Source organism: Oncorhynchus masou, chromosome 30, assembly GCF_036934945.1.
Source record: "Oncorhynchus masou masou isolate Uvic2021 chromosome 30, UVic_Omas_1.1, whole genome shotgun sequence".
Lineage (NCBI taxonomy): Eukaryota > Metazoa > Chordata > Actinopteri > Salmoniformes > Salmonidae > Oncorhynchus > Oncorhynchus masou.
The window spans coordinates 57875423-57902800 of record NC_088241.1 but is presented as its reverse complement, the minus strand read 5'-3'; the positions used below and the strand labels follow the sequence as shown (position 1 = coordinate 57902800).

General features: G+C 43.4%; 1 protein-coding gene across 1 annotated transcript in view; it reads right to left on the bottom strand.

Moving 5' to 3' along the window:
- LOC135521673 (histone-lysine N-methyltransferase 2C-like) overlaps positions 1-27378 on the bottom strand; it is a 262868-nt gene that overhangs the window by 158457 nt on the left and 77033 nt on the right. Inside the window, 3 exon segments of the mRNA XM_064947353.1 lie at positions 6894-7112; positions 9740-9905; positions 27174-27262. Of these exon segments, the coding sequence (XP_064803425.1) occupies positions 6894-7112; positions 9740-9905; positions 27174-27262 (474 nt within the window).

The window sequence follows — 27378 nt, the reverse complement described above, 5'->3', positions numbered from 1 at the left end:
TGCCTGTTTGGCCCTGTCTGGTGGTATCATTGGATGGGGACACAGTGTCTCCTGACCCCTCCTGTCTCAGCCTCCAGTATTTACGCTGCAGTAGTTTATGTGTCGGGGGGCGAGGGTCAGTCTGTTATATCTGGAATATTTCTCATTTCTTATCCGGTGTCCTGTGTTAATTTAAGTATGCTCTCTCTCTCTCTCTTTCGGAGGAGGAGGACCTGCGCCCTAGAATCATGCCTCAGGACTACCTGGCATGATGACTCCTTGCTCTCCCCAGTCCACCTGGCCGTGCTGCTGCTCCAGTTTCAACTGTTCTGCCTGCGGCTATGGAACCGTGACCTGTTCACCGGACGTGCTCCCTGTCCCAGACCTTCTGTTTTCAACTCTCTAGAGACAGCAGGAGCGGTAGAGATACTCTCAATGATCGGCTATGAAAAGCCAACTGACATTTACTCCTGAGGTGCTGACCTGTTGCATCCTCGACAACTACTGTGACTATTATTATTTGACCCTGCTGGTCATTTATGAACATTTGAACATCTTGGCCATGTTCTGTTATAATCTCCACCCTGCACAGCCAGAAGAGGACTGGTTTCTTCCTAGGTTTTTGCCTTTCTAGGGAGTTTTTCCTAGCCACCGTGCTTCAACACCTGCACTGCTTGCTGTTTGGGGTTTTAGGCTGGGTTTCTGTACAACACTTTGAGATATCAGTTGATCTAAGAAAGGATATATATATATAGGAACACACATACACACATTTGATTTTATATGTCTATATTCTTTTTTACTTTTGTGAGTGTAATTTATTTCCCTTTTGTTTCTAGTCTATTTCACTTGCTTTGGCAATGTAAACATATGTTTGCCATGCCAATAAAGCCCACTGAATTTCGAGACAGAGGGGGCAGCGACAGAGAACAGAGAGCGAGAAATAAACATGGAAAGAAAGAAAAACATGGGAAAAGAACAAAAACTAGCAAGGGAAAATAGCGACAGCATGTGTGAGCGGATAGGTGACAGAGAGAAGAGAACTTGACAGGGAGAGAGGAGAACTTGGCAGGGAGAGAGGACGAAGCGTGACAGAGAGAAGAGAACTTGACAGTAAGAGAGGAGAACTTGGCGGGGAGAGAGGACGAAGCGCGACAGAGAGAGGAGTACTTGGCAGGGAGAGAGGACGAAGCACGACAGAGAGAAGAGAACTTGACAGGGAGAGAGGACGAATGCTGACAGAGAGAGGAGAACTTGGCAGGGAGAGAGGACGAAGCGCAACAGAGAGAAGAGAACTTGACAGGGAGAGAGGAGAACTTGGCAGGGAGAAGAGAACTTGACAGGGAGAGAGGACGAAGCGCGACAGAGAGAAGAGAACTTGACAGGGAGAGAGGAGAACTTGACAGGGAGAGAACTTGACAGGGAGAGAGGACGCGACAGAGAGAAGAGATCTTGACAGGGAGAGAGGAGAACTTGACAGGGAGAGAGGACGAAGCGCAACAGAGAGAAGAGAACTTGACAGGGAGAGAGGAGAACTTGACAGGGAGAGAGGAGAACTTGAAAGGGAGAGAGGACGAAGCGCGACAGAGAGAGGAGAACTTGACAGGGAGAGAGGACGAAGCGCGACAGAGAGAAGAGAACTTGACAGGGAGAGAGGAGAACTTGACAGGGAGAGAGGACGAAGCGCGACAGAGAGAAGAGCTCTTGATAGGGAGAGAGGAGAACTTGACAGGGAGAGAGGACGAAGCGCAACAGAGAGAAGAGAACTTGACAGGGAGAGAGGAGAACTTGACAGGGAGAGAGGAGAACTTGAAAGGGAGAGAGGACGAAGCGCAACAGAGAGAAGAGAACTTGAGAGAGAGGAGAACTTGAGAACTTGACAGGGAGAGAGGACGAAGCGCGACAGAGAGAAGAGAACTTGACAGGGAGAGAGGAGAACTTGACAGGGAGAGAGGACGAAGCGCGACAGAGAGAAGAGAACTTGACAGGGAGAGAGGAGAACTTGACAGGGAGAGAGGACGAAGCGCAACAGAGAGAAGAGAACTTGACAGGGAGGGAACTTGAGAGGAGAACTTGACAGGGAACTTGAGGGAGGAGAGAACTTGAAAGGGAGAGAGGACGAAGCGCGACAGAGAGAGGAGAACTTGACAGGGAGAGAGGACGAAGCGAGACAGAGAGAAGAGAACTTGACAGGGAGAGAGGACGAAGTGCCACAGATACAACATCGACAGAGAGAGATCAGAAATACATAAATTGAATTGAAATTGAATTGAGACAACAGCGACAGAGAGAACATAGACACAGAACAAACATAGGCCAGGGCAGGAGAAGCTGGTAGGGCCTGCCAGTAAAATCCTCTCTTTTCCTTCATGGATTTCTCTCCTCTACCCCTCCATCAAGTGACTAATCATTGGGCACCACAGTAATTGACCCAAATTGAATTCTAGCGCCTGGGTTCATTAGCATGCGCTTATTTATTTGGGTCATGGTACTCCAGCTCTCTTCCTCCCTCTCTTTCCCTCGCTCTCCAAGCCTCAAACAATGCATAATAGGGGAGAATGCTCATTTTGTTTGATGGAGAAACTTGGACACAGGGGTTAATCTGTTTCCAGCCAGTGAGTGACAAAGCCCTTGGTAATATTCATTAGAATACACCATAGCAAAAGGTTTTGCAAGGCAAAAAATTGCACTTCTAATTGGACTAGTTCAAATAATCCCTCACTGTTTAAGTCAGTTTTCTTCTGTTTGGTGCCTAATAAATATGACCCTGAAGAACATTTGAGTAATTATTTCACTTTTTTAGGTCCATCAGCTTCTCTGGTGGGAGTCTGGGAAGTCAATCTTTAAGCATAACAAATGCTTACAAATCACATTCCATCACCAAGAGGTAGATAGAGCCTTGCAAAAGTATTCAGACCTCTTTGATTTCGTCACGTTTTATTGTGTTAAAGTGTGATTCATATTGATTTAATAACTTTTTGCCAACAAATCTAATGTCAAAAAGAGGAAATAACTTCTATTAAACTTAAAATAATGTTAACTAAAATAGTCATTGCATAAATGTTCAGCTCCCTGAATCAAAAAATAAATAAAAAAAATTCTAAACTTAGGGGCAATCCACGATATATATATACATTTTTTTAAATGCTCTCTCTAAATAAGCTTGGTTGTACAATTAAAGGTAAAATACACTATTTAAAACACAGTCAGCAATAAGTTAATGAATTCAAAGATGGTGAAATTATACCTAGGCTGAATATACGCCTTCCACAAGCATAAGACCCACTAATAATTGAATTATTTGATCTAAATAGTTGTACCTGCTTTTTTTCTTCAATAATCACTCTTCTGGCTTTCAGGTCAGTCTATAAAAATTGCCTTTTTGTTCAATTTAACCAGAACCATGCACATTCACTAATAATACAGCTGGCACTATAGAAAATTAACATTGGTCCCATAAACAATGTCTCAAGCACAAGCCCAAGTGCTAGTGAACAGCCAGCTAATATTTTTATTTTAAGTTCAGCCAACTTGGATCCAGGTCAAATTTCACAAGCTCTGAATTCAGCAACAAGGTGAAACAGTTGAATTGTTCTGTCGGCCTCCAACTGTTTGAACAGCATGCTAGCCTGTCCACTTTGTTCAGATGTTGAAATCAAGTGGCCTGCCTTATTTCTCAGAATGAAAACGAGTTGTAAATTCCTTAAAGGTTTTATGCTAATTGCACGTTTATAAAAACACAGACTAAACAGCTAGTATAACAATCTTTATTTGACAAAAACACGGTTAGCGACACGGACAGTAAAGCTCACGCGACAAACTGAGCATTACTTATCCAGAATGAAAGTTCATTGGTGCTGTTGTTTTAGTAGTGTCTGGTCTGCTCAACATTTGAAGAGTTGAAACATGTACGGGGTATGGATCGCAGAGCAACTTCTCTATTACAGTAAAATAATGGTATCCATGTGTTACGTTGTTCACATGACCGATTCAGATGGACCAAACCTCAAATAGCAAGTAGAAAGGTGATGTCAGAGAGGAAGTTGTGAGTGGGCGGGGCATGGTAGAAAGAGGAGAAACGAGTCACTACAATGTTGATCCAACCTCAGTTTTCCACCATCACAGACATTGAACTCTATAGCGTTTTAAAATCACCAATGGCCTATTCGTAACATCCCTGAGCAATTTCATTCCTGTCCTGCAGCTCAAAAGAACGACTATGTTTAATGTGTGTGGGTGATTGAATACATAATCCATAGCATAATTATTAACTTGACCATGCTTAAAGAGATATTCAATGTCTGATTTGTTGTAAAAAAAATATTTATAAAAAGAATATATACATACAATGACAAAGGTATAGTTAATCAGGGAAGTGAGAGTCCAGGTGAGAATAACGATGGTGACAGGTGTGCGCCCTACCGAGCAGCCTGGTGACCTAGAGGCCGGAGAGGGAGCACACGTGACACAAAGAACCTGACCTTCCAGAAGAACAACCATCTCTGCAGCACTCCACCAACTCAGGCCTTTATTGCAGAGTGGCCAGACGAAAGCAACTCCTCAGTAAAAGGCACGACAGGCCGATGGAGTTTGCCCAAAGGCACCTAAATACTCCCAGACCATGAGAAACTAGATTCTCTGGACTGATGACACCAAGATATAACTCTTTGGCCTGAAAGCTAAACACCTCTGTCCGCTTTGAGGATAACACAGTGCCACCGACGTGGCCCGCTACCAAGGACTGTGGGCTCTCCTTCTCCATGGACAACGTGAGTAAGACATTTAAGTGTTTTAACCCTTTGCAAGGCTGCCGGCCCAGACGGCATCCCGAGCCGCGTCCTCAGAGTGCAGACCAGCTGGCTGGCGTGTGTACAGACATATTCAAACTCTCCCTATCCCAGACTGCTGTCCACACTTGCTTCAAGATGTCCACCATTGTTCCTGTATCTAAGAAAACAAACTGAACTCAATGACTATCACCCCGTAGCACTCACTTCTGTCATCATGAAGTGCTTTGAGAGACCTCTACCTTACCGGACACCCTAGACACACTTAAATTTGCTTGACTATAGCTCAGTATCAACACCATGGACTTCAGGAAACAGCAGAGGGAGCACGCCCTTAAGTCACATCAATGGGACCGCAGTGGAGAAGGTGGAACACTTCAAGTTTCTCTGCGTACACATCACTGACGATCTGAAATGGTCCACCAACAGAGACAATGGTGAAAAAGGTGCAACAGCAACTCTTCAACCTCAGGAGGAAGAATAAATTTGTCTTGGCCCCTAAAACTTTTACAGACGCACAATTGAGAGCATCCTGTCGAGCTGTGTCCCCACCTGGTACGGCACCTGCGCCGCCCGCAACCACAGGGCTCTCCAGAGGTGGTGTGGTCTGCCCAACGCATCGCCGGGGGTAAACTACCTGCCCTCCAGGACACCTACAGCGCCCGATGTCACAGGAAAATCATCAAGGACATCGACCACCCAATCCATGGCCTGTTCATCCAGAAGGCAAGGTCAGTACTGGTGCATCAAAGCTGGGACCAAGACTGAAAAACAGCTTCCTTCTCAAGGCCATCAGACTGTTAAATAGCCATCACTAACCAGCTTCCACCCAGTTACGCAACCCTGCACCTTAGAGGCTGCTGCCCTATATACATTGACTTGGAATCACTGGCCACTTTAATAATGTTTACATACTGCTTTACTCATCTCATATGTATATACTATATTCTCGTCAATGCCACTACGACATTGCTTGATCTAATTTATACATTTCTTAATTCCATTATTTTAGATGTGTGCATTGTTAGATATTGTTGGACCTAGGATCACAAGCATTTCGCTACACCCGCAATAACATCTGCTAAATATGTGACCAATAAAATGTTAGTAGATTTTTATTTGAAATCTCTGGAGACCTGAAAATAGCTGTGCAGCAACGATCCCATCAAACCTGACAGAGTTTGAGAGGATCTGCAGAGAAGCATGGGAGTAACTCCCCAAATATGGGTGTGGCAAGCTTGTAGAGTCATACCCAAGAAGACGATGCCGTAATCACTACCAAAAGGTGCTTCAAAGTACTGAGTAAAGGGTCTGAATACTTATGTAAATGTGTAATTTCAGTTTATTTGTAATAGATTAAATAACATTTCTGAAAACCTGTTTTTGCTTTGTCATTATGGGGTATTGTGTATAGATAGAAAACATACATTATAGCCTTATTCTAATTGATTGATTAAATGTAACAAAATGTGGAAAAAGTCAAGGGATCTGAATACTTCCCGAAGGCAATGTAATTAGACGTCTGCCTGTTTAGTTTTGACCACTTACCAGGGTTCAAAGGTCATCAAGGTTATTACACAGCACATCCTGGTAACATTGGACAGCAGCCAACATGTGTGCGTCCACCCCCCAAATCCACCTCAATTCTGGAGAAAAGTAGACCCACTTTCCCAGGTATAATTTCAGCTGTCATTTTCTCTCCAGCAAAATCAATGCCAATGGTGAAATCAAAGAGTCTCAGTAGCCCAAAAACAGTCATTAGGTCTACAGAGTCAAGCAGCCATTTCTGTTCCCCTCCCAGCTCAAAATTAAGACGTGTCTAGGGCCCAATGACATCCTAGACTAGATAGAACGTACTGACACCATTTCCCAAAAAACTTGCTACTCTTGGGTAAATACTGGTGAATGGGAACTTGAGACATTCAACATGTCTTCAAGAGACTCAATACCACTAAAATAATCGACATTGCCAAGTTAAGATATCATAAACACCACCATCACAATGAAATCGCAAGTGTGAAATTGCCACTGCTAGCTGAATGGCCATTGTAAACCAACCCAACAACTCTGAGTTACCCAAGATGTCATAAACCCAACTACGTTACGTCAACATTTAAGGCAACTTACTTTTTAAGTCCCCTCCCGCTGTCGCGCTGCCCCGGGCTCTTGGTGTCGTGGTCGTCGTCTTGGAAGTCGTCCTCGTGGTAGTCGTCATCTTTCTCCGAGCTTCCGCGGCGGTTGCGGATGTGCAGCGGCACATAGCCGGGAGTGGGGCCGAACACCATCAGGTCGCCCTGGCCCAGGAAACTCTTCTCCCCACTGTAGCAGAAGGCACACAGCTTTTCACTGGGGAAACATGGGAGAAACGGGTTAGGAAACAGGTTTGTGCTGTATATAAAACTACCATGTACGTAACGTGGGTGCGTGACGTGGGTGCGTGACGTGGGTGCGTGACGTGGGTGCGTGACGTGGGTGCGTGACGTGGGTGCGTGACGTGGGTGCGTGACGTGGGTGCGTGACGTGGGTGCGTGACGTGGGTGCGTGACGTGGGTACGTAACATGGATATATATGTAGCAGAAAGGCTGTACAAAAAAACTAAAAAAAGATATGTCCTCCGAAGAGGGGGGTGGTGGATAGGTTAATAATAATAATACAAATAAAATAAAAACTCAGGGAGGGTGGGGGGTGGTCATCCCGCCTAAACAGACCTAATGGTTGAGAAACACTGCGCTCAAATCAAGCTCCATCTACATACCAACATTGGTTAAAAACACCTATAAGACAGTATCGTTTGAGAACATCCATACAGAGACCTGCGCAGCCATATTGCTTTCAATCTGATACACTCCCAACATGAGGTAAATGCTGACAGCTACAACAACAACAAAAAGAATCAAAAAGGTATCAGGGATACAGTAAATATTTCAGATATTTGTTTTGGAAAAACCAGGTTGGTAATGATGTCCCCTGAGAATGCTGCATTTTATTCCAAATCCAAGAAGCCGTCTAACAGAATCCACAAAGCCGCCTAACCCATTGATCGACAGCAACATTTTTGAGTCGGGTATTAAGGGATTGGCTGCTTGTGCATAGTGCTGTCCACACACACACACACTCAGACACCGACAAAGACATGGCCCTAGTAGGCAGTTAGAATAAAAAGGTCATGTCAGATGGATTTAATTTATACTGAACAAATATATAAAACGCAACACATAACAATTTCAACAATTTCACAGCTCATATAAGGAAATCAGTCAACTGAAATAAATAAATTATGCCATAATCTATGGATTTCACATGAATAGTGCAGGTTGCGCAGCCATGGGTGGGCCTGAGAGGGCATAAGCCCACCCACTTGGGAGCCAGACCCAGCCAATCAGAATACGTTTTCGCGACAAAAGTGCTTGATTAAAGACATAAATACTCTTGAGTTTAATCAGCTGTCTGGTCTCAGACGATGCTGCAGGTGAAGAAGCCAGATGTGGAGGTCCTGGGCTGGAGTGGTTACATGTGGTCTGCGGTTGTATGTACGGCCTAATTATCTAAAACAATGTTGGAGATGGCTTATGGTAGAGAAATTAACATTCAATTATCTGGCAACAGCTCTGGTGGACATTCCTGCAGTCAGCATGCCAATTGCAAGCTCCCTCAAAGCTTGAGACATCTGTGGCATTGTGTTGTATGACAAAACTACACATTTTAGAGTGGCCATTTATTGTCCCCAGCACAAGGTGCACCTGTGATATGAATATGCTGTTTAATCCGCTTCTTGATATGCCACACCTGTCAGGTGGACGGATTATCTTGGCAAATGAAAAATGCTCACTAACAGGGATGTAAACACATTTATGCACAACATTTTTGACAAATAAGCTTTTTGTGCGTATGGAACATTTCTGGGATCTTTAATTCCAGCTCATGAAACATGGGACTAACACTTTACATGTTGCGTTTATATTTTTCTCAGTATAGGTTAACTGTTTAACAGTGTAGAATTCAGTCTTCATTACAGTCACCTATTCTTTTATTTTCAGCACCACCATGCAGTTTCATAGCATAGTAGAGCCATCTGAAGTGCTCAGGTACCAAACACACCCAGAGCCTTTTTTTGTCAGCAGCTAAAAAGTATGCATGTGAGTACATGCGTGTGACTTCCTGCCTCCCTCCACATGTTGCCGGGGCCTCTGTGCTGTACATTAGCGAGAGCACAATCTCTGCTAATTGGGACTAGAAAGAAAAAGCCCACCCCTTTCCCACCCCCTCCCTTTACTAATTACAGTAGCAGCCCTGCAGTCTGCAAGCTGCCAGGTTACCGCCGAGGGCCCTGAGACCTCTTTACCCAGCCTGCTTTTCCCCGCTACCCACAATCCCCGGCACTCAATTATTTTTGCTGCTCGTTCCCCTCCCCCCACCAGCCTCTCTACCTCCCTCGCTTACCTTCCCTGCACGCTTCCCCCTTCCACGTCCTCTCTCCTCACCGCGGTGGCTCACTCGAGCGTGCAAGCACACATCCTCCTCCCTCCCCACCTCCCACCCTCTCCCTGAAAAATACCCTATTTTCTTTGCTTGTTTCTCGCTCTCTCAACACACACACTACCTCCCTCTCTACTCAGACTTGTTTTATAGGGTGCACAAACACCCATACACACACGCCTCGCCACCCAGCAACTGTTAACCACACACAAAGTTCTCACTCGCCACCGCCTCACACAAACCATGTCTGAAACAGTCATTTTCTCGCTCTCTAATGGCTTCTATTTGATAGTCTCTCCTTCTCTCTAGCGTGACCCTCTCCCTCACACTCTCTCTGAGAATGGCTAGAATTTCAGTCTTACTCTCTCTGCCTCTTATTGGAATCTAATTTTGCTTTTTTTCTACCCTGCTCTACCTTATTCTGTCCATCTTGCATACAGACACCTCTATATCACTTTGTACCCCCCTCTACTCCAACCACACTGCCCCTCCTTACCGGATTTTGGCGTGCTCCAAGGCCGAGGCAGAGGATCCTGCTGAGTCCTCCGACACAGAGCGCTGGAATAGTGGAGAAAGGGGTCTGTCGTCCCTGGGGCTGGGCACAGGGCTGGACAGCAGGGGCACGATGACCTCCTCAACATCCAGGACCAGCTCCTTAACTTCTGTGGGTAAAGAGGGGGTAGAGGTTACAATGTTATTCATTGATACACTCCAAGACAGAATGTTTATTGAATTGAACAGACCATTTAGCCAATGGATGGCAGTAGTGTTCACTCCCAAATTAACATAATCCAGTTCAAACTAGCATGTTTCTCTTTGGTTACCCCATTGACGCATTTCTCTTTGGTAACACCGTTGACATGAGCCACAACACATTCAAAAGAAACCTGGTTTAGTTTCACTTAGGGCTCTTTTAGTCACTGGATGTAAAGGACCACAATGTCTGATCTTTTTGTTGTGACATGAATTGCCAGACTATGCAAACAGAGTTCTTTCAATTAAAACCCATTGTCTAGGCAAAACTAACCCCTCACCTGCCAATCAATGCTCAGCACAACTGGCACCCTGGGTTATTCATTAGGCACCAAACAGAGGAAAACCAGCTAAGAAATGCTTATTTTTGTTCGGTTGCAAAACGTTAAAACATTTTCCATTGCAAGCCCTAATGAACACGACCTTGTTTTCTCCAGCAAACAAACAATACAAACTTTCTTTGCGCAAGTGTTACTAAAAGCAACAGTGAGATTGTATGGGTTGAGTGAATGCTTTGAACTCTGGCAACCCTTTCAGGATGAGAAAATCCAGACTGAAATCCAGTCAATTAATCTCAAAATCACCGCCTAAAATAGTCATAACAACATGTCTGAGCAAAAGGAGATGACGTGACCTTTAAAGCGACAAAAAAATAAAATGTTCTTGCTCGCTGAAGAGTTGCCCACACAGCAGTTCAGAGACAATAATGTCAGACCAAAATGGTTAGAATTGTGTTTTTTCAAAACTATTGTTTCGGAACTTTACGTCAATGGGACAGACAGGCAAATAACATTTAATCAACAATGCCTACCACTGTTGGCATGTATGGTCAGCATATTTGCTTGCTTTCTGCCTGGCAACATTCAATACCTTAGCTAGTAAGTTCACTTCCATTTTGATTATTCATTTTCAATAGGGTAAGATGGGGCTGAAGCCCTGAAAAAAAATAGGCAGGGCTTGACATACAGGGCTGCCTGCCAGCCAGGGGAGTTTCTGGAAACCCTCCGGGCCAGTCAATCATTCAAATCAGTGGCCCACTTTAGGCCAGCGAAAAAAATTGTAATAAATTGTAGCACTGCTATTTTCAATCTAGGTTATATGGCTGTGATAAATAAAATAAAAACTGACGAATTGACTAAGTTATTACTTCATTATGTAGATTATTTATCACATGCCAACCGTAGACGTAAATAGTTTGAACGAAAATATCACTTATCGGACAGCAAGAGTGTGCAGCTGTCAAATGGCTGGTTGTTACATGGATTGGCTCATTTAAAATGACAATGGTTGGGGTAAGAAAGCGGTATGAAATATGTTCCAAGTCATGATATCTACCAGTAAATGCTAAGACAAGAATGGGTATGCAAACCAAGTATTTTAAAAATTTGGTCCAATGTCTTGGTTGAATATTTGTGATGCGCAATTCAGTCCTCATGCGCTTGCATGATGAAACAGTTATTTCTAAAGGCTTTCACAAAAAAAGATATGCTAAGTACTAAGATGGCGCCGGAAGGGATAGCTGCTGTTTTATAAGCATCATAACCAACAGTGCAATTTGTTTGTTTTTTCGCATTATTTGTAACTTACTTTATACATAATGTTGCTACTACTGTCTCTTAAGATCGAAAAGAGCCTCTGGACATCAGAACATTGATTACTCACCTTTAACTGGACAAATATTTTTTCTTTAATGAGTCTGACAAGAGGGATTTACTCCAGACGCCTGAACAGGCCTTCATCACCGTCATTCGCAGGACAAAAGACAGAGGTTTCGCGGAAGAAGATCGGGGTGCCTTGTGAGGATCCAGTGACGAGAGGCTAATCTGCCTTTGCCATCGATACTATTGGCCAACATACAATCGCTGGAAAATAAAGTGGACGAACTACAAGCACGTATATCCTACCAACGGGACATTAAGAACTGTAATATCTTATGTATCAACAAGTCGAGGTTGAACGATAACATGAAAAACATACAGCTGGAGAGTTAAACTGTATAGGCAGGATAGAACAGCAGCCTCTGTAAAGACAAGGGCTGGAGGTCTATGTATATTTGTAAACAACTGGTGCACGGTATCTAAGGAGGTCTTGAGGTTTTGCTTGCGTAGGGTAGATTATCTCATGATAAGGTGTAGACCACACTATCTACAGTGGCTAGCGAAAGTATTCACCCCCTTTGGCATTTTTCCTATTTTATTGCCTTTACAATCTGGAATTAAAATCTATTTTTGGGGGGTTTGTATAATTTCATTTACACGACATGCCTACCACTCCTATTGAATATGCATTCACCTGTATTGTGAGTAGGCCTATGCCATCTTAATTTACCCAGTTTATCAAGAGACTGACTATTCAAATAATTACTAAGAATTACCATTATGTTGTCATGTACAGTGGCTTGTGAAAGTATTCACCCCCCTTGGTATTTTTCCTATTTTATTGTCTTACAATCTGGAATTAAAATGTATTTTTCAGGAGTTTGTATCATTGGATTTACACAACATGCCTACCACATTGAAGATTAAAAATATTTTCTCTTGTGAAACAAACAGGAAATTAAAAAAAAACTGAAAACTTGAGCGTGCATAACTATTCACCCCCCAAAGTCAAGACTTTGTAGAGCCACCTTTTGCAGCAATTACAGCTGCATGTCTCTATAAGCTTGGCACATCTAGCCACTGGGATTGTTGCCCATTCTTCAAGGCAAAAACAGCTCCAGCTCCTTCAAGTTGGATGGGTTAGGCTGGTGTACAGCAATCTTTAAGTCATACCACAGAATCTCAATTGGATTGAGGTCTGGGCTTTGACTAGCCCATTCCAAGACATTTAAATGTTTCCCCTTAAACCACTCGAGTGTTGCTTTAGTAGTATGCTTAGGGTCATTGTCCTGCTGGAAGGTGAACCTCCATCCCATTCTCAAATCTCAAGAAGACTAAAACAGGTTTTCCTCAAGAATTTCCCTGTATTTAGCGCCATCCTTCAATTCTGACCAGTTTCCCAGTTTCTGCCGAAGAAAAACATCCCCACAGGATGGTGTTTGCTTATTTATTTCTTTTAGCAATGGCTTTTTTTCTGGTCACTCTCCTGTAAAGCCCAGCTCTATGGAGTGTTCAGCTTAAAGTGGTCCTATGAACAGATACTCCAATATCCTCTGTGGAGCTTTGCAGTTCCTTCAGGGTTATCTTTGGTCTCTTTGTTGCCTCTCTGATTAATGCCCTCCTTGCCTGGTCCGTGAGTTTTAGTGGGCGGCCTTCTCTTGGCAGGTTCGTTGTGGTGCCATATTCTTTCAATTTATTTGTGGATTTAAAAATGGGGCTCTGTGGGATGTTCAAAGTTTCTGATATTTTTTAATATCTCAACCCTGATCTGTACTTCTCCACAACATTGTCCCAGACCTGTTTGGAGAGATCCTTGGTCTTCATGGAGCCGCTTGCTTAGTGGTGTTGCAGACTCTGATGCCTTTCGGGAACTGGTATATTCAGATGTGACCAGTCTTGAGAATGACAAATATTAATTTCCACAAAGTTTGCTGCTTAAGTGTCTTTTTGTCAGATGTTACTATGGAATACTGAAGTATAATTACAAGCATTTCATACGTGTCAAAGGATTTTATTGACAATTACATGAAGTTGATGCAAAGAGTCAATATTTGCAGTGTTGAGCCTTCTTTTTCAAGACCTCTGCAATCCGCCCTGGCATGCTGTCAATTAACTTCTGGGCCACATCCTGACTGATGGCAGCCCATTCTTGCATAATCAATGCTTGGAGTTTGTCAGAATTTGTGGGTTTGTTTGTCCACCTGCCTCTTGAGGATTGACCACAAGTTCTCAATGGGATTAAGTCTGGGGAGTTTCCTGGCCATGGACACAAAATATTGATGTTTTGTTCCCCGAGCCACTTCGTTATCACGTTTGCCTTATGGCAAGGAGAGTCACCAAACTGTTCCTGGATGGTTGGGAGAAGTTGCTCTTCTTTTATTTTTTTACTTTTTTATTTTACCTTCATTTAACCAGGCAAGTCAGTTAAGAACAAAATCTTATTTTCAATGACGGCCTAGGAACAGTGGGTTAACTGCCTGTTCAGGGGCAGAACGACAGATTTATACCATGTCAGCTCAGGGGTTTGAACTTGCAACCTTCCGGTTACTAGTCCAAACGCTCTAACCACTAGGCTACCCTGCCGCCCAAATTTTGGTACCATTCTTAATTCATGGCTGTGTTCCTAGGCAAAATTGTGAGTGAGCCCACTCCCTTGGCTGAGAAGCAACCCCACACATGAATGGTGTCAGGACGCTTTACTGTTGGCATGACACAGGACTGATAGTAGCGCTCACCTTGTCTTCTCCGGACAAGCTTTTTTCCAGATGCCCCAAAAACCGGACAGGGGATTCGTCAGAGAAAATGACTTTACTCCAGTCCTCAGCAGTCCAATCCTTCTACCTTGTGCAGAATTTCAGTCTTGTCCTGATGTTTTTCCTGGAGAGAAGTGGATTCTTTGCTGCCCTTCTTGACACCAGCCCATCCTTCAAAAGTCTTCACCTCACTGTGCCTGCTTCCATTTCCCAGGCCCCACAGCTGAATCAACTTTAGGAGACGGTCCTGGTGCTTGCTGGACTTTCTTGGGCGCCCTAAAGCCTTCTTCACAACAATTGAACCGCTCTCCTTGAAGTTCTTGATGATCCCAATAAATGGTTGATTTAGGTGCAATCTTACTGGCAGCAATATCCTTGCCTGTGAAGCCATTTTTGTGCAAAGCAATGATGACGACACACGTTTCCTTGCAGGTAACCATGGTTGACAGAGGAAGAACAATGATACCAAGCACAACCCTCCATTTGAAGCTACAAGTCTGTTATTTGAACTCAATCAGCGTGACAGAGTAATCTCCAGCCTTGTCAACACACACCTGTGTGAGCGAGCGAATCACTGACATGATGTCAGCTGGTCCTGTTGCGGCAGGGCTGAAATACACTGGAAATGTTTTTGGGGGATTCAGTTCATTTGCATGGCAAAGAGGGACTTTGCAATTAATCTGATCACTTCATAACATTCTGGAGTATATGCAAATTGCCATCTTTCAAACTGAGACAGCAGACTTTGTGAAAATGTATATTTGTGTCATTCAAAACTTATGGCGCCGACTGTACAAACAATAGTACGCACGTATAAACACCATGTGACCACGCAGCCGTCATACCGCTCAAGAAGGAGACGTGTTCTGTCTCTTAGAGATGAACGTACTTTGGTGAGAAAAGTAAAAATCAATCCCAGAACAGCAGCAAAGAACATTGTGAAGATGCTGGAGGAAACGGGTACAAAACAAGTCCTATATCGACATAACCTGAAAGGCCACTCAGCAAGGAAGAAGTCACTGTTCAATAACCACCATAAAAAAGCCAGACCACGGTTTGCAACTGCACATGGAGACACAAAGTACAAAAAGATTGTACTTTTTGGAGAAATGTCATCTGGTCTGATGAAACAAAAATAGAACTGTTTGGCCAAAATGACCATTGTTATGTTTGGATGAAAAAGGGGGAGGCTTGCAAGCCAAAGGACACCATCCCAAATGTGAAGCACGGGGGTTGCAGCATCATGTTGTGGGCATGCTTTGCTGCAGGAGGGACTGGTGCACTTCACAAAATAGATGGCTTCATGAGGGAGGAAAATTACGTGGATATATTGAAGCAACATCTCAAGACATCAGTTAGGAAGTTAAAGCTTGGTCGCAAATGGGTCTTCCAAATGGACAATGACCCCAAGCATACTTCCAAAGTTGTGGCAAAATGGCTTAAAGACAACAAAGTCAAGGTATTGGAATGACCATCACAAAGCCCTGACCTCAATCCTGTGGACAGAACTGAAAAAGCCTGTGCGAGTAAGGTTTCCCACAGACCTGACTCAGTTACACCAGCTCTGTCAGAAGGAATGGGCCAAAATTCACTGAACTTACTGTGGGAAGCTTGTGGAAGGCTACCTGAAACGTTTGACCCAAATTAAACAATTTAAAGGCAATGCTACCAAATACTAATTTAGTGTATGTAAACTTCTGACCCACTGGGAATGTGATGAAAGCTGAAATAAAATCACTCTACTATTATTCTGACATTTCGCATTCTTAAAATAAAGACAGGGAAATTTATTAGGATTAAATGTCAGGAATTGTGAAAAACTGAGTTAAAATGTATTTTGCTAAGGTGTATGTAATCTTCAGACTTCAACTGTATATACTGAGATCATGTGATACTTAATGTGAAACCTGGGTGCAATCTAACTAATTACATTCTGAAGGTAATTGGTTGTACCAAATCTTATTTATTTAAATCTTATTCATAGCAAAGGGTTTGAGTACATATGCACGCACCACTTTTCAGTTATTTTACATTTTGAAACAAGTTCTTTTTTAAATTTCTCTTCAGCAATTTGGAATATTTTGTGTATGCCCATTACATGAAATCCAATTAAAAATCCATATAAAATTGCAGGTTGTAATGCAACAAAATTGGAAAAACACCAAGGGGGATTTTTGCAAGGCACTGTCCCTAGAGAGTTTGCATCTATATTCTTTGTAGCTGTCTATTTACCTACACAAACGGATGCTGGCACAAAGACTCACCGTACTCACTGAGCTGTATAAGGCCATAAGCAAAGAGGAAAATGCTCATACAGAGGCAGAGCACCTAGTGGATGGGGACTTTGATTCAGGGAAACTTAAATCCAGCAAGTTAAATGTGCAACCAGAGGGGAGGAAAATAAAAAATAATGTTGTTTTTTTACTCTAGAGCACCTTTATTCCACATACAGAGGTGAGTACAAAGCTCTCCCTCACCCTCCATTTGGCAAATCTGACCATAATTCTATACTCCTGATTCCTGCTTACAAGCAAAAATTTAAAGCACAAAGCACCAGGGACCCTGTCAAAAAAAAAAGAAAAAAAAAGGGGTGAGATGAAGCAGATGCTAAACTACAGGACTGTTTTGCTAGCACAGAATGGAATATGTTCTGGGATTATTCTGATGGCATTGAGGAATACACCAAATCAGTCATTGGCTTCATCAATAAGTGCATCAATGATGTTGTCCCCACAGTGACTGTACAAACATACCCCAACCAGAAGCCATAGATAACAGGCAACATCCACACTGAGCTAAAGGGTAGAGCTGCCGCTTTCAAGGAGGGTGACCTTAACCCGGAAGCTTATAACAAATCCCGCTATGCCCTCAGATGACCCATCAATACAGGACTAAGATCGAATCGTACTACACCAGCTCAATGCTCCTCGGATGTGACAGGGCTTGCAAACTATAACAGACTTCAAAAAGGTAAGCACAGCCGAGAGCTGCCCAGTGACACAAGCCCGAGCTAAATTAATTATATGCTTGCTTTGAGGCAAGTAACACTGAAACATGCATGAGAGCATCAGCTGTTCCAGAGAACTGTATGATCACACTCTCCGCAGCCAATGTGAGGACGACCTTTAAACAGGTCAACATTCACAAGGCCGCAGGGCCAGACTGATTACCAGGACGTGTATTCCAAGCATGCGCTGACCAACTGTCAAGTGTCTTCACTGACATTTTCAACCTCTTGAAAGATCCTGTCAATCTGTAATACCCACGTTTCAAGCAGACCACCATAGTCCCTGTGCCCAAAAACACCAAGGTAACCTGCCTAAATGACAACCGACCAGTAGCACTCACGTCTGTAGCCATGAAGTGCTCTGAAAGGCTGGTCATGGTTCACATCAACATCATAATCCTAGAAACCCTACACCCACTCTAATTTGCATACCGCCCCAAAAGAGCCACAGATTATGCATTCTTTATTGCACTCTACACTGCCCTTTCACATCTATGTGAGAATGCTATTCATTGACTACAGCTCAGCGTTCAAAATTATAGTGCCCTCAAAGCTCATCACTAAGCTAAGGACCCTGGGACTTAACATCTCCCTCTGCAACTGGATCCTGGACTTCCTGACGGGCCGCCCACAGGTAGTAAGGGTAGGTAACAACACATCCGCCATGCTGATCCTCAACACGGGGGCTCCTCAGGGCTGTGTGCTCAGTCCCCTCCTGTTCTCCCAGTTCACTCATGACTGCACAGCCGGGCACTACTCCAACACTATCATTAAGTTTGCCGATGACACAACAGTGGTAGGCCTGATCAACGACAAAGACGAGACAGCCTATAGGAAGGAGGTCAGAGACGTGGCCGAGTGGTAAAAAGATAACAACCTCTCCCCTCAAAGTGATCAAGACAAAGGCGATGATTGTGGACTCCAGGCAAAGGAGGACTGAGCACGCCCGCATTCACAACGACAGGGCTGTAGTGGAGAAGGTTGAGAGCTATAAGTTCCAACAAACTTTCATGGTCCAAGCACACCAAGACGGTCGTAAAGAGGGCACAACAAAACCTATTCCCCTCAGGAGATTGAAAAGAATTGGCATGGGTCCTAAGATCCTCAAAAAGGTTCTACAGCTGCACCGAGAGCATCTCGACGGGTTGCATCACTGCCTGGCAACTGCTCGGACTCCGACCACAAGGCACTACAGAGGGTAGTGTGTACGGCCCAGTACATCACTGGGGCCAAGCTTCCTTCCATCCAGGACCTCTAAACCAGGCGGTGTCAGAGGAATGCCCTAAAAATTGTCAAAGACTCCAGCCACCCTCGTCATAGGACTGTTCTCTCTGATACCGCATGGCAAGCAGTAGAAGAGCACCAAGTCTAGGTCCAAGAGGCTTCTCAACAGCATCTACCCCCAAGCCATAAGACTCCTGAAAATCTAATCAAATGGCTACCCAGAATATTTGCATTGCTCCACCTTTTAAGCTGCTGCTACTCTGCTATTATCCTTGCATGGTCACTTTACTTCTACCGACATGTACATATTACTTAAATTACCTCGACTAACCGGTTCCGCCGCACCGGTACCCCCTGTATATAGCCTCACTATTGTTATTTTACTGCTGCTCCATTATTTGTTTTATTTCTTTTAGTTTTTTTTCTTAAAACTGCATTGTTGGTTAAGGGCTTGTAAGTATATCACTGTAAGGTCTACACCGGTTGTATTCGGCGCATGTGACAAATACAATTTGATTGGAATGTAGGCCGCCCTGGTAGAATGATGAATTGTATCCATTGAGTGGGCATATGTTTTGCAAACAACAAAAGAAACGCTAGCCAACTGTCTCTTGCTAGTTGCCCAATTGAATTACATTTATTTTTGACCTCTAACGTAGTCTCCTGATGTGGTGTAAAAATTGTTGTGGACTTATATGGAATATCACATTTTTAAGCTCACCCCCACAACCCTCAGTCAGGAATTCATAAACATTAATAAAATCACTTGCTCCACCTTTTGCTCAGCTGTGACACTTGAAAACACACACACAAAGTTTGGACATACCTACTCATTCAAGGGGATTTTATTTGTACAATTTCTTACATTGTAGATAATAGTGAAGACATCAAAACTATGAAATAACACATATGGAATCATGTAGTAACTGAAAAATTGTTAAACAAATCAAAATAGATTTTAGATTAGCCACCCCTTGCCTTGATGACAGCTTTGCACAACTCATTCTCTCATCCAGCTTCATGAGGTAGTCACGTGGAATGCATTTCAATTAACAGGTGTGCCTTGTTCAAAGTTTAATTTGTGGAATTATTTCCTTTTTTAACCTCTCTGGGACCGTTCGGGACGTGAGCGTCCCACCTCTTAACAGCCAGTGAAAGTGCAGGGTGCCAAATTCAAAACAACAGAAATCCCATAATTAAAATTCCTCAAACATAGAAGTATTTTACACCATTTTATAGATAAACTTCTCGTTAATCCACAGTGTCCGATTTCAAAAACGCTTTTCGGCAAAAGCACAACACATCATTATGTTAGGTCAGCAACTAGTCATAGAAAGCATTCAACCATTTTCCAACCAAAGAGAGGAAAAAATAAAAAGCAGAAATATAGATAAAAATTAATCACTAACATTTGATGATCTTCATCAGATGACACTCATAGGACTTCATGTTACACAATATATGTATGTTTTGTTCGGTAAAGTTCATATTTATATCAAAAAAATCTGAGTTTACATTGGCGTGTTACGTTCAGTAGTTCCAAAACATCCGGTGATTTTGCAGAGAGCCACATCAATTTTACGGAAATACTCATAATGAACATTGATAAAAGATACAAGTGGATTGCATGGAATTTTAGATCCACTTCTCCTTAATGCATCCGCTGTGTCAGATTTTTAAAAACTTTACCGAAAAAGCACACCATGCTATAATGAGTAGAGCGCTCAGAGCCCATACATATATCCACCATGTTGTGGAGTCAACATTAATCAGAATAGCATTATAAATATTCACTTACCTTTGATGATCTTCATCAGAATGCACTCCCAGGAATCCCAGTTCCACAATAAATGTTTGTTTTGTTTGATAATATCCATAATTTGTCAAAATAGCTCCTTTTGTTAGCGCCTTCAGTCCAGTAATCCATTCATAAAGCGTGTTCACTAGTTTCAGACGGAAAAAAAGCTCCGTTACAGTTAGTAGAAACACATCAAACGATGTATAGAATCAATCTTTAGGATGTTTTTAACATAAATCCTCAATAATGTTCCAACCGGACAATTCCTTTGTCTTCAGAAATGAAGTGGAACGAGAGCAACCTTTCACGCGAGCGAGACTGAGCATGTGGCACTCTGTCAGACCACTCACTCAAATAGCTCCTATGAGCCCCTCCTTTAGAGTAGAAGCATCAAACAAGTTTCTAAAGATTGTTGACATTTAGTGGAAGCCGTAGGAAGTGCAAAATTACAAACTACAAACCTCAGATTTCCCACTTCCTGATTAGATTCTTTTCTCAGGTGTTTGCCTGCCATGTTATACTCACAGACATCATTCAAACAGTTTTAGAAACGTCAGAGAGTTTTCTATCCAAATCTACTAATTATATGCATACTCTAGCTTTTATGGCTGAGTAGCAGGCAGCTTAATTTGGGCACGCTTTTCATCCAAAATTCCCAATACTGCCCCCTACCCCAAAGAAGTTGTGTTGTAACAAGGTAGGGATGGTATACAGTAGATAGCCCTATTTGGTAAATGGGTAGCATTTCGCATAAATAAGACGGAATAAAAACAAGACAGCATTAAAATATAGGCCTTAACATACAGGCCAATATTGTGGGAAAGGGAGGCAACTCAGTGTGGTACAAGTAGAACAGGGACGTCATGCCCTTTTGACACGGACTCAGCCGAAATTACTTTCAGTTTAAGTCTTTGTGGGGGGAAGGGGGGGGGCTAGGAAAATCCCACGACAAAGGCCCAGAGGCCCCGAAGTGTAATTAATAGCCAGGAAATTAATCTTCGGCAAGCAGCTTTTGTGGAGGGGGAGGATAAAAAGCTGTCACATGTCTCGTGGACATGATTGAGTCGTTCAAAGACTGGGTGCCTTGAACCTTAAGCCACCCTTGTTAGAAGGGGTTAGGGGTGTGTGTGTGTGTTGGGGGAGAAGGGCACGTTAGGTCACTTTTTGGAAGTGGGACAGATCAAGTGATGCTAATGATGTTTGCTGGTGTGATCGTCTTCGAGGGCCCTAGGGAACAAGTACAATGAGGGTGGGACAGGCCACAGAGCCTTGGGTGGCCAAAGATTAGGTAAGCGGTTGGCTAAATTTAGCCCCAGGCTTTGACATGATCTCATTCTGCATTGGGGAAAACCAGTTGAATCTCATTGAATAGTAATGATTGTAAAAATATATATACAGTTACTTATCGGGATATTATTTGACGGTATATCATATCAACAATATCGCAATATTTTTTGCGCCAGTTGGCTGTATTTTTCCTTCATAGCTGGTTCTCCATCTTCTTTTTAAATAGGGAGCCAAATTTGTTTTCAGCACTTTTATTTCCATGACCGATCAAAACTTCTCATGGCTCTGTCTCTCTGCAGCAGACATATGGTGACGTCAAATCAAAATAAAATCACAGTAACGAATCACAATACATATTGTATCGGCACCAAAGTTTTGTCATAATATCATGAGGTCCCAGGAAATTTCACCAGCCCTAATGACTAGGCATGGGTCTCAATACCAATTCATTTCTTCCTCCCCTACCAGGCCTTACCATAAACAACTGTCTAGAAGTGGTCTGAGTGGAAAGGGGAAAAATGAAAACTAACTGTTATAGGCAGAGAGGTTTGGAAGTCTTTATTATCGCTCTATTAATTAATTTACCACCTGGTGATCTTACCAGGCAAGCTGAAACTCCACCATGCAAAACCTGCTGATTAGAAGGTCCTCAGTAAATTATATTTTCAACCAGCAACTATCAGGAAATGACACTGATCACACTTTTAAAAAGTGTTAGTTTCATCAACTGTTGTACAATATGATACAAAACACAGGAATAACAAATGTGACTGCCCTGGGCATTTAAACCTAATGCTCATGGAGGAGAGGACCTAAGCATAAGGAAAGCGCTTTACACTTTTGAGAGGCCCCGCGTGACAGCAGCACAAATGCAGTTAAAATTACAGGGACTTCATTTCTCTTTCTGTTGCATTTGCATTTGCCAAGATTGTGAAGCCATTTACAGGTCATCAAAATGCCAGCAGCGAAAAGCAAAGCCTCACTACACAGCTAACAGGGGCGTTGACTGCGTTCTAAAATATTAGACCATCCTCTGGCAATCGATTTGCATAATGCATTATTCGAATGGAGGCTTGTTTTCCAATGAAGCTGCATCCACAGACATAACGGGTCAGAAATGTTTGGGGATGTGCGCGGTGGGCAGGAGGGACCCCCGCGGACAGCAGCTGCAGATGGCTTTGTAAACATCCCATAACAAACCAGAAACTAAGCCTACATTTTGGATCTGCAGACATACAAGTATGAACTTGCCTTTAGTGATCTACCTTTTAGCAATGGATACCTTGTGGGGGAAAACTGATAGATACCCTTCAAGTAGTCTGTATTGAGAAGTCGCGATCGCGCAACAGCTCTAAAGAACTAAGGCCTATTGATAAAAGAGGTATTTGATAAAAGGATAAAATCGAATACCAACACCCGACTATCAGCCTAAACAACCACAAAAATATGAAAACAGTGGCACAGAAATATTTAAAGAGGAACACGCATGAAGGTACACACACAAAAATAAAAACAAAGACACACAAACTCATATAGTAAACCATGAAAGCACACACTGATACAGGCATGTACAGGTAGCTGCCTAAATAAAGGAAACACCAACATAAAGTGTCTTAATAAGCCAGAACAGCTTCAATGCACCTTGAAATAGATTGTACAAGTGTCCTCTACTGGGGGAGGGGATGCGAAACTATTCTCCACGAGCCATTCCATTATTTGGTGTTTTGCAGATAGTGGAGGAAAACGCCGTCACTTCATAAATCTCATGCAAGTGTTTAATTTGGTGATTCAAATATGGTGATTGGGATGGCATTGGCATATGGTTTACAACGTTTTCATTCTCATCAAACCCTTTAGTAACGGGTCCTCCAGAGTGGCACAGCGGTCTAAGGCACAGCATCGCAGTGCTTGAGGCGTCACCAGAGAGCCGGGTTCAATCCCCGGCTGTGTCGCAGCCGGCCGCGACCGCGAGACCCATGAGGTGGCGCACAATGGGCCCAGCGTCGTCTGGGTTTGGGGGAGGGTTTGGCCGGCCAGGATGTCCTCGTCCCATCGCACTGTACTGACTCGTGGGGGGCCGGGCGCATGCACAGTGACACGGTCGACAGTTGTATTTCATCCGACACATTGGTGCGGCTGACTTCCAGGCTAAGCAAGCAGTGTATCAAGACTCAGTGCGGCTTGTCAGGGTCGTGTTCGCCTCACCCGAGTCTGTAGGGGAGTTTCAGCGAAAGGACAAGACTAACTTCCAATTGGATATCACAACAAGAGAAAAAGGAGTACAAAAAAGTACCAAAAAAAGTATATATAAAAAATAAAAATAAACACAGCAGTATTCAGACCCTTCATTGAAGCACTTTTGGCAGCCTCGAGTCTTCTTGGGTATGACGCTACAAGTTTGGGAAATCTGTATTTGGGGAGTTTATCCCTATCTTCTCGGCAACCTGTCAGGTTAGATGGGGAGCATCGATACACTGATATTTTCAGGTCTCTCCAGAGATGTTCGATCTGGTTCAAGTCCAGGCTTTGGCTGGGCCACTCAAGGACATTCAGAGACTTGCCCCGAAGCCACTCCTGCGTTGCCTTGGCTGTGTGCTTAGGGTTGTTGTCCTGATGGAAGATGAACCGTCGCCCCAGTCTGAAATCCTGAGCAGGTTTTCATCAAAGATCTCACTGTACTTAGCTCTGTTCATCTTTCCCTCGATCCTGACTAGCCTCCCTGTCCCTGAAAAACATCCCCACAGCATGCCAGGTTTCCTCCAGTCGTGATGCTTGTCATTCAGGCCAAAGGTGTTCATTTTGGTTTCATCACACCAGAGAATCTTTTTCTCATGGTCTGAGAGTCTTCAGGTGCCTTTTGGCAAACTCCAAGAGGGCTGTCATGTGCCTTTTACTGAGGAGTGGCTTCCGTCTGGCCACTACCATAAAGGCCTGATTGGTGGAGAGGGTTATCCTTCTGGAAGGTTCTCCCATCTACACAGAGGAACTCTGACCAACGCCCTTCTCCCCTGATTGCTCAGTTTGGCCGGGCAGCCAGCTCTTGGAGTCTTGGTGGTTCTAAACTTCTTCCATTTAAGAATGACAGAGGCCACTGTGTTCTTGGGGACCTTTAATCTTGCAGCCATTTTTTGGTACCCTTCCCCAGATCTGTGCCTCAATCCTGTCTCGGAGGTCTACAGACAATTCCGGCGACCTCATGGCTTGGTTTTTGCTCTGACATGCACGGTAAACTGTGGGAACTTATATAGACAGATGAGTGATTGAATGGCACCATAGGAGATGGCTGTCGTTTTACAGGCTCCCAGCCCATTGAGCTAAAATCCCAGTCATTTGCTAGAAGAGACATATATCAGGGATGTAGGTCGGGGTGTCTTGTAAGAATCCAACGGAGAGTGGGTTATCTGCCTCGACCATCAGTTCTATTCGACAATGTGCAATCATTGGATCATAAAATGGATGAGCTCTGATCAAAACTAATATCTTATGTTTCACGAGTTGTGGCTGAACGAAGACATGGAAAACATACAGCTGGCTGGGTTTTCCATGCATTGGCAATAGAGAACAGCTGCCTTCTGTAACACAAGGGGTGGCGGTCTGTGTCTCCATTTGTAAATTATTGCTGGTGCATGAACTCAAAGGAAGTCTCGAGGTTTTGACCGTCTGATGTGAGAAAGACCTTTAAAACAGGTCAACATTCACAAGGCTACAGAGCCAGTATCTCATGATAAGCTGTAGACCACACTATTTACCAAGAGAGCTTATCTTATTTTTTTTCATAGCTGTCAATTTACCAGCACTAAGACGGCACTCAACGAGCTGTATAAGGACATAAGCAAAAAGGTAAATGCTCATGCAGAGGCGGCGCTCCTAGTTTCCCGGGGACTTTAATGCAGGGAAACTTACATCCACTTTATCTAATTTGTTACATGTGCAACCAGAGGGGAAAATAACTCTCAACCACCTTCACTCCGCACAGAGACGAGTACAAAAGCTCTCCCTACAATTAGCAAATCTGACCAAAACTCAATCCTCCCGATTCTTGCTTACAAGCAAAAACTAAAACAGGAAGTACCAGTGACTCGCTCAAAGAAAGTGGTCAGATGACGCAGATGTTAAGCTACAGGAGTGTTTTTCTAGCATAGACTGGAAAATGTTCTGGGATTCACCACATCAGTCACTGGGTTCATCAATAAGTGCTTTCATGACGTCGTCCCCACAGTGACCGTACGTACATACTAGAGGTCGACCGATTAATCGGAATGGCCGATTAATTAGGGCCGATATCAAGTTTTCATAACAATCGGAAATCTGTATTTTTGGGGGCCGATTTTGTTATTTAAAAAAAATATATGTTTTTATTTTTTATACCTTTATTTAACTAGGCAAGTCAGTTAAGAGCACATCCTTATTTTCAATGAAGGCCTAGGAACGGTGGGTTAACTGCCTCATTCAGGGGCAGAACGAAAGATTTTCATCTTGTCAGCTCTGGGGATCCAATCTTGCAACCTTACAGTTAACTAGTCCATAGCAATAACGACCTGCCTCTCTCTTGTTGCACTCCACAAGGAGACTGCCTTTTTACGCGAATGCAGTAAGCCAAGGTAAGTTGCTAGCCAGCATTAAACTTATCTTATAAAAAACAATTATAATCACTAGTTAACTACACAAGGTTGAAGATATTACTAGATATTATCTAGCATGTCCTGCGTTGCATATAATCTGACTGAGCATACAAGCATACCAGTATCTGACTGAGCGGTGGTAGGCAGAAGCAGGTGTGTAAACATAAACACATTAGTAATATCATCAACCATGTGTAGTTAACTAAGGATTATGATTGATTGTATTTTATAGGATAAGTTTAATGCTAGCTAGCAACTTACCTTGGCTTACTACATTGCGCGTAACAGGCAGTCAGTCTCCTTGTGGAGTGCAACGAGAGAGAGGCAGGTCGTTAATCCTGACTGGTTGCATTCCCTGCCTGGTATGGCAACTGCTCAGCCTCCAACCACAAGGTGCTACAGAGGGTAGTGCATACGGGCCCAGTACATCACTGGGGTTAAGCTGCCTGCCATCCAGGACCTCTATACCAGGCGGTGTCAGAAGAAGGTCCTAAAAATGGCCAAAGACTACAGCCACCCTAGTCATAGACTGTGCTCTCTGCTACCACGCGGTGAGCGGTACCGGAGTGCCAAGTCTAGGTCCAAAAGGCTTCTTAACAGCTTCAGACCCCCAAGTCATAAGACTCCTGCACAGTGAATCAAATACAATAGTATTGCTTATGGCAATACGGTATATTTTATAAATGTGCAAAAATGTCTAAAAACCTGTTTTCACCTTGCCATCGTGGGGTATTGTGTGTGTGTACTGATGAGGGTAAGAAAGTATTTTATCCATTTTAAAATAAAGCTGTAACATAACTAAATGTGGGAAAAGTCAAGGGGTCTGAATATTTTCCAAATTCATTGTATACACAAACATTTCCATAACAACCAAGACAGTCAGCTCACCCATCTCCTGCATGTTCTGGGCTTCAGTGGTTTCCGTCCCGTCCATGCTGTCCTCATCCTCAGCCTGGGACTGGCCTCTGCTACGACCCCTGAAAACACACAGGGGGAGAAAAGCAGTCATTGATCTGATCTGCCTTTCAGCTCTGCTCAAGGTCGTCCTGCATCAGGTTGGATACTCACAGTACCCACCGGGTGAGCAGCAATA